The sequence below is a fragment of the Miniopterus natalensis genome, chromosome 20 (genome assembly GCF_054644295.1).
Source record: "Miniopterus natalensis isolate mMinNat1 chromosome 20, mMinNat1.hap1, whole genome shotgun sequence".
In the NCBI taxonomy this organism is placed as follows: domain Eukaryota; kingdom Metazoa; phylum Chordata; class Mammalia; order Chiroptera; family Miniopteridae; genus Miniopterus; species Miniopterus natalensis.
The window spans coordinates 512254-530881 of record NC_142100.1 but is presented as its reverse complement, the minus strand read 5'-3'; the positions used below and the strand labels follow the sequence as shown (position 1 = coordinate 530881).

At 47.0% G+C, this 18628-nt stretch overlaps 1 protein-coding gene across 2 annotated transcripts in view; it reads right to left on the bottom strand.

Annotated features, from left to right (window-relative positions):
• Positions 1 to 18628, bottom strand: part of GRIK4 (glutamate ionotropic receptor kainate type subunit 4) — a 428146-nt gene that overhangs the window by 130741 nt on the left and 278777 nt on the right. For both annotated transcript variants that reach the window (XM_087828477.1, XM_016217418.2), the window contains exons 7-8: positions 11464 to 11642; positions 7093 to 7146 (exon numbers count right to left, since the gene is read on the bottom strand). In XM_087828477.1, coding sequence (XP_087684603.1) covers positions 7093 to 7146; positions 11464 to 11642 — 233 coding nt within the window. The remainder of the gene's footprint in view (positions 1 to 7092; positions 7147 to 11463; positions 11643 to 18628) is intronic.

Genomic DNA, 18628 nt, shown 5'->3' with positions numbered 1-18628 from the left:
TCACTGCCGGATCTGTCACCTCTCAGGGTCTGCATTTGTTAGGGTGGTACCTTGGGAGCACAGTCAGACACATGAGGAGCACTCACTTCATACTCTTCCTTACTTGCACTAAAAACATATTTATTCACAAAGTGAACTGTATTATGCAATGTGGTTCTCCTAAGAGGCACAATAAAGGTGAAATATGTGGATAGTCTTAATAATTTTACAATAAACTACACTTTAGAATCAACTGCTCTAGAAAGTTGTCCAACTGATGGATTGTAGCTCTTGGCTGGCTCTGTGAGTGTAGCAGTGAGTGTGGGGTGTATGCAAGAGTGTGTGTGTTTGTGTGTGTGTGTGTGTCTGGTGTGTACGCTTTCAGTGAATGATGACAAGCTAGGAAAGAGGCTCAAGCATCCTGGCAACTGCAGTTCCGACTGGGTGAGAAGCCAGTTTTGAAAGGCTCCTGATAGTTTTGGAGTTTTAGAAAGCTAGAAGCAGGCAGCAGATTAGAAAACTGAAGTGTAAGGGTGGAAATACTCAACATGAAAATGGGCAAAGAGAGATGAGAGAGAAATAATGTTTACTAGCAGCCCACTGAGGTTTAGCAACTCCCCATGTTCTTCACAAAATGATGTTGTAAGAATTATTATTTCCCTTTTACAAAAGGGAAAACTGAGACTCCAATAGGCTAAGCAATGTGTCACATATACACCTGATACATGGCAGGGTCGATTCAAACTCAAGTCGTCTCTGATCTGAGGCTCTGGCTGCCTCCATTAAACTATGTTTCTATCTCTGTGTCAATCCAGTCACGAGGCTCACACCACCTCATGTGCCAAGCCATGAGATAATTTCATAATGACCTTTAAAACTTGAAGGGGAGGTTTTGTTTCACAGACCTTTGGGTTCTGGCTTCATGAGTCAGGTACCAGATACTGATCTAAAGAGGCCACTTGACCAAGGCCAACCTGAGCATATTGTGACCAGTGGAGTAAGCAGCCCCAGGTGACAGGCCACTAAGTACAATTAGACTCTCTTTGGTCTCCTCCGCCTCTTTCTACCTCATTGTCATTCTTAGTGCCAACCCTGGCTTCAGGTTTTGACATCGCCCTCACTCATCAGAACCCTTTGAAACATCTCTTGAATCCCTCATGCCCTTCATGGTCCTGCACACCCTTAATTATAAATCTGTCCAGCCCAAAGTAGAGGAAGGGCATTCTAGACTGAGTAGTTGCTGTGTGGTTCTCTTGGCTGAGCTGCAGACCTTTGTGCTTTTGGGCTTAGTGGGGATGAGCTGAATTCTTGTTGGATGCAAAGAGGTGAACTATCTCACATTCCTCCTAGTCCAAGAACTATATCGTGTTATGAACTGCTCCATTCATGCACTCAACATATATTTACTGAGCACTTACTATGTGCCAGTGGGCCACTAGGGTTACAGTGACAAATAAGACAGACCTGCCTTTATGAAGCTCAAAGTCTGGCAAAGGGGTCAGCTATAGAAGGAATTACCACTTGAGATGAAGACTACAAAATACAGAACAGAGGGCTCTGTGAGAGAGTCTAACAGTGAACTCAGTCTAGGGGGCTGTCAGGGCAGACTTCCTTGAAGAAGTCACCTTAAAGTAAGACCCGAAAGATGAGCAGGGTTGGCTTCCCAAAGGAAGGCGTAGAAGACTGGGATGGTGAGCACACTCACGTCCTTCTTTCCCTTCATGTCTGCCCCCAGTCCCCTTTGTAATAATTTTAGCAATATCAATGACTTAAGGCCAATCTCTCTGATAAATCTTTAAAAAAAATAAACACAGGCTCCACCTGCTTGACAATAACATGGACCCAAAAGATAATAATTGTTTGCATATATTCATTCTGCCCAAAGAAAACAGAGACTGGAGCACGGAACAGTTCTTCCAGCAGGATTCACTGGGATCTGGCTGCAGTTTAGGAATCCAAGCAGCTGTTAGCTGAACAAAACTTGCTTCTGTGAGCCACATGGGTCCTCTAATCCAATCAATCATTCTCCTCAAAATGCCATCCTGAGGGTGTTGTGACTTGAAATGCTCCCAACGCTGTGTAGGACAGAACTAGTCCAGGACTGAAAAGACTCTCTAAGATCACCTAATACAGCCTCATAATTTTAAGATAAAGAAACTGAGGCTCCGTGAAGAGAAACAGCTTGACTGGACAAAGGCAGTGGAGGGAAGTGGTTAAGAGCTACTGCCTGGATTCATGATCTGGCTGCACTGCCTTGAGCAAGATAACAAACTTTATGAGCCTCAGCTTGCTTATCTTTAAAATGGTGCCAAGAGATCAAAGCCCTGGCCCGCCTGGCACATGGTAATAAAGTGGTAGTCATGGCATCCAGCTAGCCATGTCACCTCCAATGCTAGTAGTAGCCCAGGTGCCCCGCAGACCACACAGCCTCCTGCTTCTGGTGCCCAAATATTTCCTGCCTCTAGGTTGACATATGACTTTTGACCCTTACCCTTAAATCTCCATACTTCTCCCTGCCAAGGAGGCATCTCCCTCCTTTGGCACAGGGCCCATCTGTGCTCTCTGACATGGATTAGGGTGATTTTGTCTTTTCTATCGGCAGTGATTGCAAATCTCTCTGGGTTCATTAGTAGCTGGAAAATCTTTCCAGATTTATTATTTCACATTGCACTTCCTCCTGTTCTTCTGAGCTTCAGGTGGTATCTCTGGTGTCTCAGTGGCTGATGGGATTTGCCCAAAGGCTCGTAATTCCTCACGTCTTCTATCCAAACTTCTGTCAGTCTCAGAGAACAAGATTCCCTAGCCAAGTCCAGAGACTGACTGGAGGACAGAGACTCCTTCCAGATTAAAGAGTGGGACAAGCATAGCAAATCAGTAACTGTCCTGTGCATGCCGCACCTGGAAATACCAGACAGGACTGTCAGGCTGCCAGCCCACCTGGACAAAAGCACCCCAGGGCAGACCCTTTTAGGTGTAAGGGAGCTGACGCCATTTAAGGAACTGCTAATCTCCACACATAAGATCGGTTGTCCTCTAAACAGGCATGCCGGGGTTTAGGATGCTAATTGCTTTTCCAGCATATATGAAAGAGATGTGCGATGATGATTAATTATTTAATAATGTGGCAGATATTGCTAGCGATCTTCTACCTGGGCAGACAGATGAAATTTCCCAATCTCCCTTACAGGTAGTTGGGGCATACGACTGAGTACTAGCTAATGGAATTGGAAGGAGAAATACTATGTGCCATTTCCAGCCTGGCCCATAAAACCTTCCTGTGTCTGATCCTCTATGTTTCCCCCATCACTGGCTTCTCAGAGGACACATTTATAAGCTGGGAGAAGCCTGGTCCCCTGAAGGACCTTATAGAAAGAAGCCAGCCCACTGATCAGGTGCTCTCTTTTGAAACTTCAGTGGAGTCAGAAATATATTTCTACTGTGTGAAGCCATGAGATTTGGGAGTTTATCTGTTATAGTAGTTGGTATTACCTATCAGATACAAAGTGCTACCAATAGCTAATTTTTAATTTTACCAAGATTTTAGAGATGGATATCATTCACATTGTACATATGAGGGACCCGAGACCCTCAAGAGCTTTGGCCCACAGCTAGTAAGCTCCTGAACTGGGTTTTTTTTAATGAGGTCTGATTGACTGAAGGGCTGGGATTTTACATACTGGCTTTTTTTCTCTCATTATTAAGCTTCCTAATCAGGATTCTCAACTTTAGCCATGTGTTCTTGCTTCTTTCAATTTGCAAAGTCTTAATAGAAATGAGAAGCACACCTGAACACCTCATACACACTAAGATGGCTATTGCCATAAAACCAAAAAATGACAAGTATTGGTGAGGATGTGGAGGAACTCACACCCTCAAAAATTACTGGCGGTAATAAAATATGGTCCCTCTGGAAAACAGTTTGGCCATCCCTCAAAAACTAAACATAGAATTACCCTGTGGTCCAGCAAGTCCACTTCTAGGTACCTGTCCAAAATAACTGAAAGCAGGGGCTCGAGCAGATATTTGTACACTTCTGTTCACTGCAGCACTATTCACAGTGGCCAAAAGGGAGAAGCGACACAGCTGCTGAGGAACCTAGTGATGATAGCTGGTATTTACCGAATACCTTCTGCATGCAAGGCTCTGTAACGTGTTCCTGTTATTTTTTCATTTAAACCTCACAACAATTCTAGCAGAAGGCACAGTTTTATGCCCATTTTAGAACCTCATCTATAAGCAGACACTAACAATACCTGCCTTAGGAGATAATATCCATACAGCAGTTGGTTCACAGAAGTTTAGTAAAGTGGAGGTATTATTTTAAGAATACCTTTTTGAGGTATTATGAACTATTATTTAAGAATATGATACTCATATTGTAAGCTAGCTGCTTGTATGGATAGTATCTCCTGAGGCAAGTATTAGTAGTGTCCACTTACAGCTGAGGTCATTGAGGCTTAGAGAGGTTAAGTAAATTGCACAGGGTCACACAGCTGGTAGCCAGTCAAACTATAATTCTCAGTCATATCTGCCTAATGCCAAGGCCTATGCCTTTTGGTTCACCATGCTGGCTCTGAGGAAGCTCATCTGAGTGCCTGTTGCATCCTAAGGCAGAATATAAGAGGACGGAACGTGATGGGGTTCCTGAGAAGTTCAGAGAAGGAATAAGTAAGCATTAAAGTCCGGGTAACATCTGTATTTGTGGGGAAGGGACTGAAGAAGTACAGAAGATAACTCTTACCCTTTTTATGAAGCCTGTCCCGCTCTGGCACAAGACTCCAACTGCAATGGGGCAGAAAGAATGGACTTCAAAATAGTTTCCTTACTGCTAGTAGAGGCTTGTCCATTCCCAAAAGCCAAGGCGCTGAGAGCTCCAGGCCCTCTCACAATGGGCTTTGCAACAGCACTGCTTCAATTTTCTTGACTACTATTCAGCCATCATCATTGCTGCAGTTCTTTTCTGACTTCCCCTTGCAAACTCAGACTGTGAGTCTTGTTAACTCCAGGTTCAAAGAATTCTCTGAGGCATGCTCCCCAAGTTCCTCTAGTCTGTGCCCACCAAAAAAGGAGAAGAGTTCTTTGAAACCAGAAAGATTTATAATGCATCCACACTTGTTCTCTCAACAACCCTGTAAGAGTTTATTACCCCAATTTTACACATGGGAATGTTGGGGCTGAGATAGTGAGTGTGACTCTCCCAGAGGCAGAATGGGGACTCATCCTGGTCTCCTGACTTCACAGGCCAGTGCTTTTTCCACTAGAAAAATTATCACAATCAGCAGCAGCATCATTTCTGAGAAGAGGGATGGTAGTGTGCAGTGTGGGTGATGCTATCTTCTTAAAAATCTAAAGGCAAGCAACTCCACCTCATTCTAGTTACTGTGATGGAGACTCACTCCAGATGCCTGGCCTCCTCCCATCTTCTAGGTCATCCCGTGACACCCTCCTTCCCAGCGTCCTGAAGCAGCCTCGCTGCTTTCTGGGGAGCATCGTTGGCAGACTGGCACAAGGCAACAGCCCCAGGTCTCCTTTTCCCTCTCCCCTCTTTCCCAGGCTCCCAAAATGGAACACAACTGTATTTTAATATCTCTTTACTCTTCTGCCAACTTTCCAGGGCTCCCCCTAGTGCCTCCTTACTTAAGCAAAAGCTTTTGTGATGCCCTGGGCATGGTCTAATCCGGTGTCCCTTCCACATGCTAATGCTCCCCCCCCCACCCCGCCTCCTCCAAAGCCTGCCCCAAGTTGATCAAGTAGCCCTTGCTCTAGGGTGTAGAACACTTTGTATACATATCTAATAGAATTTACCACTTTGCACAATAGGTACTTTGAGTTTTCAGAGGCAAAATTAGTTTCTTATTCCCATTTTAATCCTTAATTCTTGACCCCATGCTTGTTACATCAAAAGCACATCTGGATGAAAGGGCCACTTAAGTGATCTCAATATATCATGCATTTATAAAATAAAATAAACTTCTCTGAATGACTGTTTATAACAGCTCTATTTGTAAAAGGCAGGAACTGGAAACAACCAAAATGTCTCTCAATAGCTGGACGGTTGAGCATACTGTGATACATCCACATGGAAAAGTACAACTCAGCGTCAATAAGGAACCAACTGGATTCATGTAACAGCCTGGATGACTCTCCAGGGCGTGACTCTGGGGGTGACAAAAGTTAATCTCAAAGGTTAACTGTACGATTGCATTAAATAACATTCTTGAAGCTATAAAATTATAGAAATAGAGAACAGGTTAGGAATGGTGGGGATTAAGGTGGTGAATGAGGGTATAAAATAGTAGCAAGAGGGAGATCTTTGTGGCAAAGAAATCGTTTTGTATTTTGTGGCAGGAGTTACACAAAGCTAGAATTTTGAGAGATGTGCTATTTTGAGATCCTGGTTCTGACATTATTGTAATTATGGAGGAAACTGAATGAAGGGTACATGGTACCTCTCTGTATTTTCTTTGTGACTTCCTGTGGATCTTTTATTTCAAAATAAAAAGTTATAAAATTCATCTAAAAACCTGTTCTCCGAGGTTATTTCTACTCTCTGATTGAGTGCTTATACTTCATGAAAACCTTTCCCATTTCTTACTGATTTACAATTTAAAAATGCTTCCACACAGATTAAATCACATCCCTTTAAAATGCAGCAACTGCATGATGTAGCCACTCTCATCCCTGCTTTACAGACAAGGACACCGAGGCTCAGCGCTTGCTGAAGGGCACATGTTGGCAGGTGGCAAAGCTAATACTCCAACTTGATGCAATACAATTTCTACAGACACCTTTCTCACCTGCAAAATGGAGGTCTGGGCAGATGCAGCCTCTGAAGGTGCATCCAGCTGTGACACCACAGGACACGTGCGCTTCTTGTGCCCTCAGTCTGGTTTCTGAGTCAGCCTGTGTTCTGACAAGGCAGAGCTGTCGGCCAGTCGCTGGGCCTCCCGAGGAGACTCACTGGGTAGCTCATGAGTGTCCGTTTCCAGGACCCTGCCTACCTGTTGGCCTCTGCGTGTTTCCCATCCTCACCTCCTGGGCTTCCTCTGTCACACCCCATGGACCCTAATGATATTCTCTATGCTGAGGAAGTGAGCTGTGAAAGTGACTTACCAGATTAGTGAAGATGTACGTGTAATAGGCTGACACCATCCCTAGCTCAGCCGCCTGCGAAAGGAAGAGAAGGAGATTAGAGAGGAAATAGCCACTTGAAGTGAATGAGCAGTGAGGGCTCCACATGTCTGTCATTTGTCTAGCTCACTAGCCTCGGCTCTAGGCAGAGTAGAACACTGTGATTTGTTCTTATTTTGCCCTTGACCTTGAAGGATGAAGCACAAAATCACTGGCTTCGAGAGCAGGGTCTGCCCACCTCCACCCTGCTCCCTACCTCACAGTGCCTCACATAGCAGCCGATGTTCTCATGCACAACACATTTCCCATGGATATGAAAATGACTGTAAGGAGAAGGGAGCAAACAGCAACCAGGCCATGACGATTATCTCCAGAGCTGTCAACAGTGACAGAGGCTGACGCCCACCATTTAGTGTGTGCCGGGCTCTGGAATGCATTTCACTTCAACTAACTGATATGGTAGGTACCACCTCGACCCCCCATTTGACAGCTGAGGGAACTGAAACACCAAAAGGCTCTATAATTTGTCGAAGATCACACATCTCATAAATGGAAAAGCTGAAATTAAAGCGGGCAGCCCATACTCCTAGAGGACTGTGGTATTAATAGAAACACTGAAGCAGTTCTCTCAGGAGCCCAGGCATAGCCGGGACAATATGCTGGCTGCAAGCAAGTCCCAAATTAACCCCGCCCGGCCGAATGCGAGCGAGTGAGATGCACGATCAGCAGCCGCGTAGGAAACAAGTGAATCACTTGCAAACTTTGGTTCTTTAGTAGTGGTAGGAAACCATTTGCATGTGCTGTGCCTCATCTTGCAAGTGAGGACTCTAATTCAGAGCGCCTCCCTTCAGTCTTATCCTTGTAGCCTCATAAACACTCCTAACCAGCCTCCCCTGTTAGTGTACCCAGCTTTGAGGTGACATGTGCTACAGAAACCAACAAGCAGATCAAGTAAATAAGCCCAGCTCCCCAGAGCCCTCATCGCTCCCGACAGACACTTAGATTTTCATAATGTATCCATCAGCTCTGGGCCACTGTGAAACCATTTTTGTCATGACTAGTGAGGTGCAGGGGGGAGAAACAAACCAGGGATGAACCCACTTTCCTCTGTTTATCTCCCAAGGAACTCCAATAACTTTGTAGGCATTCTTACAGGAGCACTCCAGTCTCCTTGAAGAACAAGCTGGGGTAAGGATATCACCTCACTCAAATGGGAATTGCAGTGCAGAGGGCCTCAGTGACTGGGCAAGGCCATGTGGGGGTCACCATGGAGCTCAAGGTCTCCTAGAGGAGGTTCCCTCTTCCCCCAGCAAAGCTAAGTTTGCTCCCCCTCTTCTGAGAGGGTGATGCGTCAGGACATCTGCCCCATCCCCTCTTCCCACATGCATGCTGTCCACACGAAGTGCTGCTCCCTCTGATGGGAGCCCCCTGGTTACAGGGCTGGGCTGGGGGCAGGAGTTTGGGAGAGAGCAACATTAGATGGTTAAAACCCATTTTGTGAAATCTGCTGTCCTCCTGATAAAAGACAAGAGACCCTTGGTTTTTAGGATGTGAATGCTGTGTAGATATTAAAGTTCATTGCCAAAACAGCCACTCAATAAAAGTAGGGATTACACTGCAAATCCTCCTGAAGTCAAGGGACAGCAGAGTGCAGCGACTCTCCAGGCCAAGCTCACATGTGCAAGCAGAGTGTCCCAGAACTCCGTGTGCTGTCTGCTCAAGCTGCCTCCGACCCTGAGCCCACCCTTCCTGAGGTCCCTCAAGTCTGGGTTTTAATCTCCATGCAGGAGGCATATAGGGCCCCAGGGAAGCAGGAGGACTGATCCAGACTTGATGCAGGGCCTGTCTGCCGGGGCCACTAGGAAGTCAAATGGGAATAAAGGGGACAGGGTTTTGGGGTGCCTCGCTGGTCATTATTGATCAGTGTGATTCCAAGGTCACAAGGACTGAGGCCAATATGTGATCTCAGGAAAGTCTGCCACTGGCCACCCTGCAGAACCATCAGCTAATAATGATCATTACAGGCTAAGTTTCTTGCAAAAGCACAAGCATAAAAGACATTTTTAATGAGAATACCCGGTATTGGCAAGTGTATTTGCTATAAGACACCCATACATGGCTGGTAGGAGTGTAAATTTTTATGGACTTTCTAAAAGGCAATCTGGAAAATCATATCAAAATCATTCAAATGTGCATACCTTTCCCTCAATAATTCCTCTTCTAGAAATCTGTACTAGGAAATATTCGTGAATGTGCATAGCAATTTATGTATAAAGATGTGCATTCTAGCATTACCTATTATAGCAAAATATTAAAAATAACCTGTATACCCAATAATAAAGCAATAATTAAATAAATTATGGTACCTCACAATAGGAAATGATGCAGCCATTAAAATATTCATAGAAAATATGTCATGACATGGGGAAAATGCATATAATTAAGTGAAAAAAAGCAGGTCACAGAAGAGTACGTGCAAGGTGATAATTTGGGGGAAAAATGTGTCTATGAGGCGAAAGAAGAGACACTGAAACTTAATAATGCAGAGACAGAACCACGGAGCAGTCAGACGAATCTCAGAGGGAAAGCAGGGTGGGGAGTGGGGGAGTAGAGATTAATCAAAGAACTTGGATGCATATATGCATGGCCTATGGACACAGACAATAGTGTGGAGAAGGCCTGGGAAGGGGGTGGGGTGGATGCTGTGTGGAGGGGATCAATCGGGGAAAAAGGGGCACCTTTAATACCTTCAAGAATAAAGATAAATTTAAATAAATAAATTTAATAGTGGTAATCTCTGGGTAATGAAATTGTGAATAAGTTTTATTTTCTTCTATGTGCTTTTCTGTACTTTCCGAAATTTCAACAATAAACTAGATTTATTTAAGAGAGAGAGAGATCTAGACCAATTGCATGTGCTGGAAACCATGAGCTATTCCTGGGAAAGCGCTGCCCTTTGAAGGCATCCCCCAGGGACTGCTCATACAGGCTCTGCTACTGCAGGGGATATGCACTCTGTAAGGGGCTAGGGGCACCTATCTCACTCCCTACTGCCCACCTTTCCTGAGAACTCCTCAGTCTGCATTTCTTGAGTCCTAACACTTAGAGGAGCTTTTCTGTCCTGATGACTTCATTGATCTTAGCCTCAGACATAAGGGGGAAAAGAGAAAAATTCTGTGTGTGTGTCTGTGTGTGTCTGTGTGTGTGTGAATTAGGTATATGCACACAGACGGACATGGGTCTGCAGCTGTGAAAAATTACTATAGCAATGGGCAGAAGGGATAACCCTCAGTACTCAGAGAACTTCTTCAAATCTCTTAACTCTGAGACAAAAACTAGCCAGGGAGGGAAGGCTAGGAGAGAGGGAGGGGGGAGAAATAAGCATCCGAGTGTCTGTCCGCTCCTCCGAGCTTGTCAGAGGTGAAGAGGAGCCTCGCTCCCCCAGGGATAGATGGCAGGTTGCTTTTAAATGAGCAGGTTGCTTTTAAAATGGCATTAGAAGAGGTCAATGTGCCTGGAGAGGCTGGGGAAGCTGCTGTGAATCATGGAGGAGCTTGGAAGCCGGTCCACTTTAGCTGGGGTTGCAAGCCCAGCCCAGCCAACAGCCTGGGAACTGGTGCCAGGAGGCCCTAAGGCGGCCCAGGTGTTTCCAGCTGTTTCTCCAGCATGGATGCCCAGGCAGCTGACTTCTCTCTCTGGGTCTATTTTGGTCTCTCTTGAACTGGTCAGACAGATTCCAGCTTCCATGCATGTATGTTCTGAGTGAGGCCCCTCTGTGTTCTGGAGGGTGTGGCAGGAGACAACTGGTGCAGGCCTTGCTCTGCTCCTCACAGGGCTGGGCCTGGGACCAAGCTGTTACTCCTCTGTAGTCTCAGTTTCTTCATCTGTGGAGTGAGCATATTGCACCTACCTCACGCAGTTGCTGAGAGGACTGCACCGGGAAGTCACATGGTGGCACATGTGTCCAAAGATGGAAATACTTCTATATCGCTTGGCAAATATCCCTCCCCCACCACCCTAGAACCTCCTAGAAACCCATGGACTTCACCTCAGAGCCCTGGCAGGGTCTAGGTTTGACCAGTGTCTTAGTTGATGGCTGCTTACTGTACCAGCAGTTATGTGTTTTTATGATGTCACAATCACCCAGCTTTCTCCCTTCAGCTTTCATGAGCTATCTGCTAAAACTGAAGCACACAGAGGCTTGCCAGGGTTCAGAGGTCCAGTCCAGAGCTCCTTGAGCCATGTCCCAGGAGGACACCCACAGCAAGGAGGGAGCAGAGTGCGAGCTCCGAGGGAGGGAGAGGGGAACAGGGCGCTCCGTGCCCACCAGCACCCACCCAGCCCGGCTCCCACCTTCAGGAGAATGGTGTGAGACATGGAGGCGTTGGCATGGATGATGATGGTGGCTGTCTTGTCATCCCGGATCTCTTTGAGGAGTGGGGTGGGGTCCCTGGTATCATCCAGCATCCGGACTGAGAGTGCGTCCTTGGAGATAAGGAATTGCCGGAGCAGCTTCTCCAGGTTTAAAAGGCCTGGAGGGGAAGAGAGGATGGAGGCCCTGAGGTCCATGGGTGGCCTCGGTGCAAAGGCAGTGCAGCGAGGACCTGGCCTGGAGGCAGGGCGTGGGCAGCCCCACTGTTCATGCTCAGCAAGTGCATCTTCATCTGAACAAGCTTCTTCACCTTTTTGGGTTTCAATAAAAAGGATGCTCCTAAGCGTCCACGGCTTCCCTTGACAGCCTTGGGAATGCCCCTTTAGAGTAGAGAATGCACTCCCTGCAGGCACACATAGTCCCCACCCTTTCTCAGTGTTCAGGGGCAGCACTGCAAGTGGGCAGACCTGGGTCAGAGACCAAGATTTAACCACTTACTCACTGTGTGACCTTTTCATGTGGCCGGGTCTCTTGGTCTCAGTGTCTTCTCTAAGAAATGAGAATAGTGACAGCGGCCAGCTGGCAGGGCTAGCGAGGATTAAATGAGGTAATGCATGAAACATGTAAGGCCAAGCCTCACACATTGTAAAGCATCATAAACGTTACATCTAGCTCTACAGCAACCTTCATTTGCATCGCAGAAATCAGGGAGCAGTTCCCTGGAGGTCACAAGGCCCAGAAAACAGATCTAGCAAAACTAGAACTTCTCAGAGCACAGTAGCTGCATTAAGACAAAGTATTATAATTATAAAAGAACAGGCTTTGAACTGCACTCCAGCAGGTAATCACATGGGCCAGAACAAAACAGGAAAATGGACTGAGCTAAGGACTCTCCACACCTTCCCCTGCCACCTGCTGCCTAGGGGCTGTGGTGGAAGGACAGGTTCCTGAAGGATGTCAGTGATACAAAAGGGACTTAAGTCTGCTTTGTCTCTAAAAAGGGAGGCCAGAAAGAGGGTTTCTGGGGGTCTCCTGAGAATATAGTGGCCAAGTCCAATGGAAATAGACCTACAGGCATTTACTCTTAAAAGCAAGTTCAAAAGTAACATTTATTAAATCCTTATTATGTTCCAGGTAATGGGCTGAACATTTTACCTGGTTCGTCTCATTTAAGTACTCACAGCAAGGCATTACAGTATCACAATTCCACAGCACAGAGGAGCACATCAGGTATGGAGATGAGTGACTCTCCCGAACATGAGCTCTAACACTGAATAGAGAGGGAAGGCTGCCTTTCTAACCAGTCAAAGGCCCATGCTCCAGTTTCTGTACTGGCTAAAGGGATATTAAATGCAGGAATGTCCTGAACGTGCTCCCTGTTCAGGTAACTAATCCTCTTGACTCTTGAGGATCCAAAGGTTAAGAAAAAGAGGGAACTGTAAGACAGGTGACAGGCCTGGCCTGGTTACACAGGAACACAGCTGGGGTCAGAATTCCCACTTTCTCATCTCCACCCAGCCCTCTTCCCATGAGACCAGGCTGCTTCTTAGGACAAAAAACACAAATAGGCAGCAGGCATAGAACCCAGGGAGGCCCAGGGACATTTTCCATCCACCTAGGCAGGAAAGCCTACACTGGTGTGCTTATTATTTTTTTAACAAGGAAAAAATAGCAGGGTGGAGCCCAAGGGCCTGGCATGATGGGGACAGGAGCTCTAGAAAGGTGGTGCCAGCCTCTAAGGTCACAGGCCAGTCATAGGGCCTGAGAAGCACTCCAGGAAGCTGGAGGCTGCAGGGATCGCGGGTGAGGGGTAAGCCTTGGGAGGGCAAGCCACAGAAGGGGTTGGCCTTTCCTTCCTTCCCCAGAGGACTCGTAAGGATCTACTGCTGTCTACGCCCCTGCAGGCCCCCTCCACTGGCCTCCATCAGAACGGCAATGATGTTGCTGGGGCACTTCCTGCCAATCTCTGATGCAGAAGATCTGGATTCAAACTCAAGGCCAGACTTCACTGGCTCTGTGACTTTGAGAAGTCATCTAATCTCTTTGAGGCTCCATCTATATCTCTGAAATGGATATAACAGGCCAGAACTCAGTGAGATCCTATGTGCGCATGATGGGAACTGGAATATGTAGTATCGATGTTACTTCTCGAATTTACTCATCTGAACAAGAGCTCAAAGGGCAGGCGCAGCTCAGTGAGGCAGAATGAAGAGGGCAGAGGGTAAAAGTCCGTTCAACCAGTACTCACCATGTGCACCCTAAGTGCCACGCACTGGGCCGACAAAACACCAGAACAGATGGATCGGATACAGACCCTGCCCCTAGGAGCTTAGAGTCTGAGTATATAGAAAAGTCCAACTCATGTCCCTATTTTCTTTCTAAATAACCGGGTTTTCTAGGGGGCAGCCACATTTTGTCCTATATGTCAAATGGAGATAATATTCACACCTTCCTCATTGTTAGTGAAAAAAGCACAATATCACCTACATGAAGGTCTGAGCCTGACCCAAGAAACACTATAACCAGGAGCCAACCTTCCTGAGGAGGCCACAGGGGAGAGCTTCTGGAATCTCAGTGATCTTCTTGGCTCAAGGAAAGATCTGTTTGGGCATGTATGGGGGAGGGAGCACTGCAGCTAGAGGGGTAAGAGAGGGGTGGCAGTGGGGGAATCCCATGGGTTCTGGAATGTAGCAGGGATAATCTTTGGAGCGTGGTTGGGAGAGAGGCCAAATCCCCTGGGATCCTTCAGTCTTAGCAATGAAGTTCAGTAGGATGAGACAGGAAGGCCTCGGGGATGACACTAGGATTATGCTCAGCACAGAGATACCTGGTGGAGGCAGCCCAGGGATACTTCATCTCTTTAAAATTGGCTGGTATTCTGAGTTCCTAGGGAAAAGAGCCTCCCAGATGCCACATAAACCGAGGACCTTGCTCCACCCAACACTCAGCATGCCCGGCCTGCTGCCCCTCAGGGTGCTCTGCTGCACTTTAAACAAAGAAGTTGCATCATCCCACCATCTGCCATCTCATCCAGCTGACACACAAGGTAAGGACAGACTGCGAGAGGGCAGTGAGCCTGGGAGGCCTGCATCCCCACCCATGATCTCCTGTCGGTTAACCCTTTCTCCAGCCTGGACCCCAGCCAAGCGGCACAAAGAGCACAAGGCGTGGTGGTGAATCCCAGCCCCAGTGCTGCCGGGTGGTTAGTGTGGGTAATTTCCTCTACCCTCTGCACCTCAGTGTTCTCAATGGAAAATAAGCACAACAACTCCCTTACAGGGTTACTAAGAGGATCAAGTAAGCAGAACAGTGTCACCTACAAGGTGCTGCACAAATCTAGTTTCCATTCATCTCCTTCCTCCACACGTTCATATCCTAACCATCCTTTATTTACGCCATTTCCCAACTCTTACAAAACTTAGTACCCAATCCACAAAATACAACCCTTGGCTATGTCAACCAGTGGCCAATGCTGCCAATCCTACGCCAACAGGAATCCCCATTTTGGGGTGTGATGAAGAGGAAAACTTTATTTAGTGCAAAAAGCTGAATGGCAGTACAGCACTACAGCAGCAGTAAGGCTACCCTGCGAGCCTTTCCCAACCACGTCCTTCTTCAGCTAGGCGGCTCTGCTCTGCCCCGCCCCAGCCCAGTCTGTGCCAGTCTGCTCTGCGCTCTGCTCCAGGGAGACCACTGGCCATGGCTTCAATGTTTCAGCTCCGGCCCACGTGCAACCTCCAGTCTCCCACGAAAGCGCACTCAGGAAAGCAGAAGGGAGCTGGCTTATACAGACAGAAGTCCCTGCCCCTGATCCCTGATAGGTCTCTCTTTATGCAAATGAGGATGTTAAATCCTCCAGTTTGATTGGTCCAAAGGCACTGTTTTAATTGGTCAGAATAGAGCTGTTCTGATTGGTCAGAGCTGCCCAGCTCCAATTGGATGGGGAAAGCCTCGGTCCTACTGGTTGAACTAGGACTCCAGGAAACCTTCTTAAGGGCTGGCTCAGCCAGCAGGAACACAGTGACTGCAAGAAGTGCAGCTTCTCCTGGGAAGTGCAGTTTGCATGAGAGGCCCCTGTGCAGAAATGGGTGCTGAGCTCTACTCTTTTTAAATTTTTTTTATTTGAGCCCTTCTTAGTAGGTACCTTTTTTTTCTTTCAGAGTTCACAGCTGAATAAACCATGTAAAATATTTCATAGCATAAGCATACATAAGTATATATGTATACATATTACAATATGTACACCCATACACTAATTATTTCACCATGTTGGGTAGGGGTCCCATTCAAACTTCTCTGCACACCCCCCAGTGTAAGGCAAAGCTCCGGGTGCTTGCTGACCGATGAAACTAGAGACTGTGAGGCAGAGAAAGTAACCCTACACCCTAGCAGACCAGGGAGCAGCACTGTCTAGTGGGGAACAAACACCGTGCCACATGAGGGGCAGCAGAAGGAGGGAGGTGCCTGGTTTAGGAACTGTGGGAAGGGCTGCCATGAGACGCACGAGTAGGAGAAAGGTGGGGAGGCGGCGTAAGGCACAGCCAGGGCTGGACAGATCCATAGCACAAGGACACGAATACCTACGTGAAGGACCTTCGGGGGACACAGAGGACCCAAAAAATAAGAATAAGCACCCATTTCAACTGGCATCACTTCCTCTCCTCCAACTGATGCCTTTGGGTGCAGGCTTTGCTTCTGCAAATGTTAATGTTCCGAGGAGGCAGCTGACGTAATACTGACCTCAGAGGCCTGTGGTGAGGGTTTAGGGAGGTGACGGAGAGTTTGCCATCTTGCACGGTGCCTTAAATCTGGAAAGTCTCCATCCCCCTCCTGCCTACCAGGTACACATGCCCCAGGGAGTGTGGTTTTCAGGCCTGTTCCACACAGCACATGAGAGAGCAAGATGAAGCTTCAATGTGTTGCTGGGAAGGAGCACAGAATAAGTTCAAATTCTTGAACAACATATTTCATTCAGTTTTGTCCCATCCCATGCTTAGGCTCAACCCCAAGAACAGGCAGGGAAGGCCAGAACATGGGGTCCAGAGGAGGAGAAAGAGAGGGGGTGAGGGAGCATGTTGAGGCTTCTCCCTCACAATAGGGCAGTCTGTACCTTTCTTGGCTATTGAGATTGTCCCCTTATCTGATGGAAAAGATGGGCATGGGAAGAATATGGCCTCTGCACTCCCGTCAGTCTCCTAACTTCATGGTGTGTGTTTCCAGCTTAGGCCTCAGCTACCAGGGCCTAGCAGACTGAGAGCAAGAGGGACTGCGGCTAGACACAAGAAAGAAATTCCTATGAGGTTGGTGAGACTTTGTGCCTAACACCAAGGAAAACTGCAGGAGAATCTTTGCCTGGAGATACTGACAGCTTGTCCTTTGTCTCTAAGCATTCCTGCTGTGTGAATGGGGTGCGCCAGTTTGGTCCTGCCTGAATGGGCTTGTGGCAGAAACTTCTAAGGGAGAATCCCTGACTCTGTTACACCATTCAGTATGTGAGGATCCCACACAAGGAGGCCATCTGGGAGAATGCAGGTTTCTCAGCTTCATTCTATGAAAGACTAACGTCCTATGGGCTTTCAGCTCAGCATCCTTTGGGCTCAAGGTCAAACTGCTTTGGAAGATGATGAGGTAAAGTAGTTCTTCAATGTCTATGCCAGTGTGTGCTGGGGCTCTCTCAACGGGGAATAGAACAAGGTGTTATCCAACATTTCTGGGGTTTGGGGGGAGGGCTACAAAACTCTTTATTCACAAAACACTGATCATCTAAAGTAGTGCTGTTCAACAGAACTTTTGATGGAACTGTTCTATATCTGCTCTATCTATGTGGCCACTGAATACTGGAAATGTGGCTGGTGAGACTGAGGAACTGAATTTTAAATTTTATTTAACTTTAAAATAGGGAATTCTAATACCTCCAAACCCTGGGTCATAATAAATAAGCTATATAAAAAGCACACATAGGCTTTCAGTCCAAGATAGCAGCATAGAACTCACCTCCTCCCAGCAGCACATAGAATTTATGCCTGCAGACAGAGCAATTCCCCTTGAAGAAGAACTGAGGGATGACTGAACAGCTTTTGCACAACAAATGAGAGAGGGGGAGAGAAAGAGAGAGACACACAGAGAGAGAGAGAGAGGCCAAGGCCACAGAGAAACAGGTCTCCCTACAGCTTGCTCCAGCTCCAGCTCCAGCTCCAGCCTCCAGCCTCATGACTTGCCCCCAGACTCTCCTCAAGTTACATTCACCCTAGCTATAGCTCCTGCCCAGGTTTGGTTTGCCCCCAGAATTTCCTGCAGACCACACTTACTTCGGCTACAGCCACAGTGGCTTACCTCCAGGAATCCCTATAGCTCACACCACCTCTAGCTTCAGCTTCAGTCCTGGTGTGGCTTGCCTCAGGAACTATGGGAGGCGTGAGCACAACTCCAAGGTGGTCCCAGTGGATCTTGCCCCCAGGACTTCCCTTGGCCCTTCCCACCCTAACTTTATAGCTCCAGGCCTCAGTAAGACTTGTACCCCAGGGACTCCCTGTACCCATGCAGGCTCCAGCTCCAGCTGGCCTTCCAAAGACACTGGGCACATGCAGTCTACGAAGGAGTATCTCCTACACAAGTTCACTCCTTCAAGACCAGGAGAGATGGCTGTTTCACCTAAGTCATGGAAACAAACACACAGAGGCAGCCAAAATGAAAAGACAGGGAAATATGTGCCAACAAAAATCAGGACAAAATTCCAGAAGAAGAACTAAATGAAACAAAGACAAGTAATCTATCAGGTAAGCAGTTCAAAACATTGGTTGTTATGATGCTGAATGATCTCAACAAAGAGAGAGCGAGCATAAAAAAGGAGATAGAATGCATAAAAAACCAGTCAGAAATAAAAAATGCAATAACTGAAATGAAGAGTACATCAAATGGAATCAACAGCACATTAGAGGAAGCAAAGAGTCTAATCAGTGGTTGGGAAGACAAGGTAGCAGAACACCCAATCAAAACAGCAAAAAGAAAAAGGAATTAAAAAAAATAAGTGTAGTTCAAGGGACCTCTGGGACAACATCAAGCATACCAACATTTGCATCATAGTGGTCCCAGAAGAAGGAGAGAGAGAGAGGGACAGAAAACCTTTTCAAAAAATAATGGTGAAAA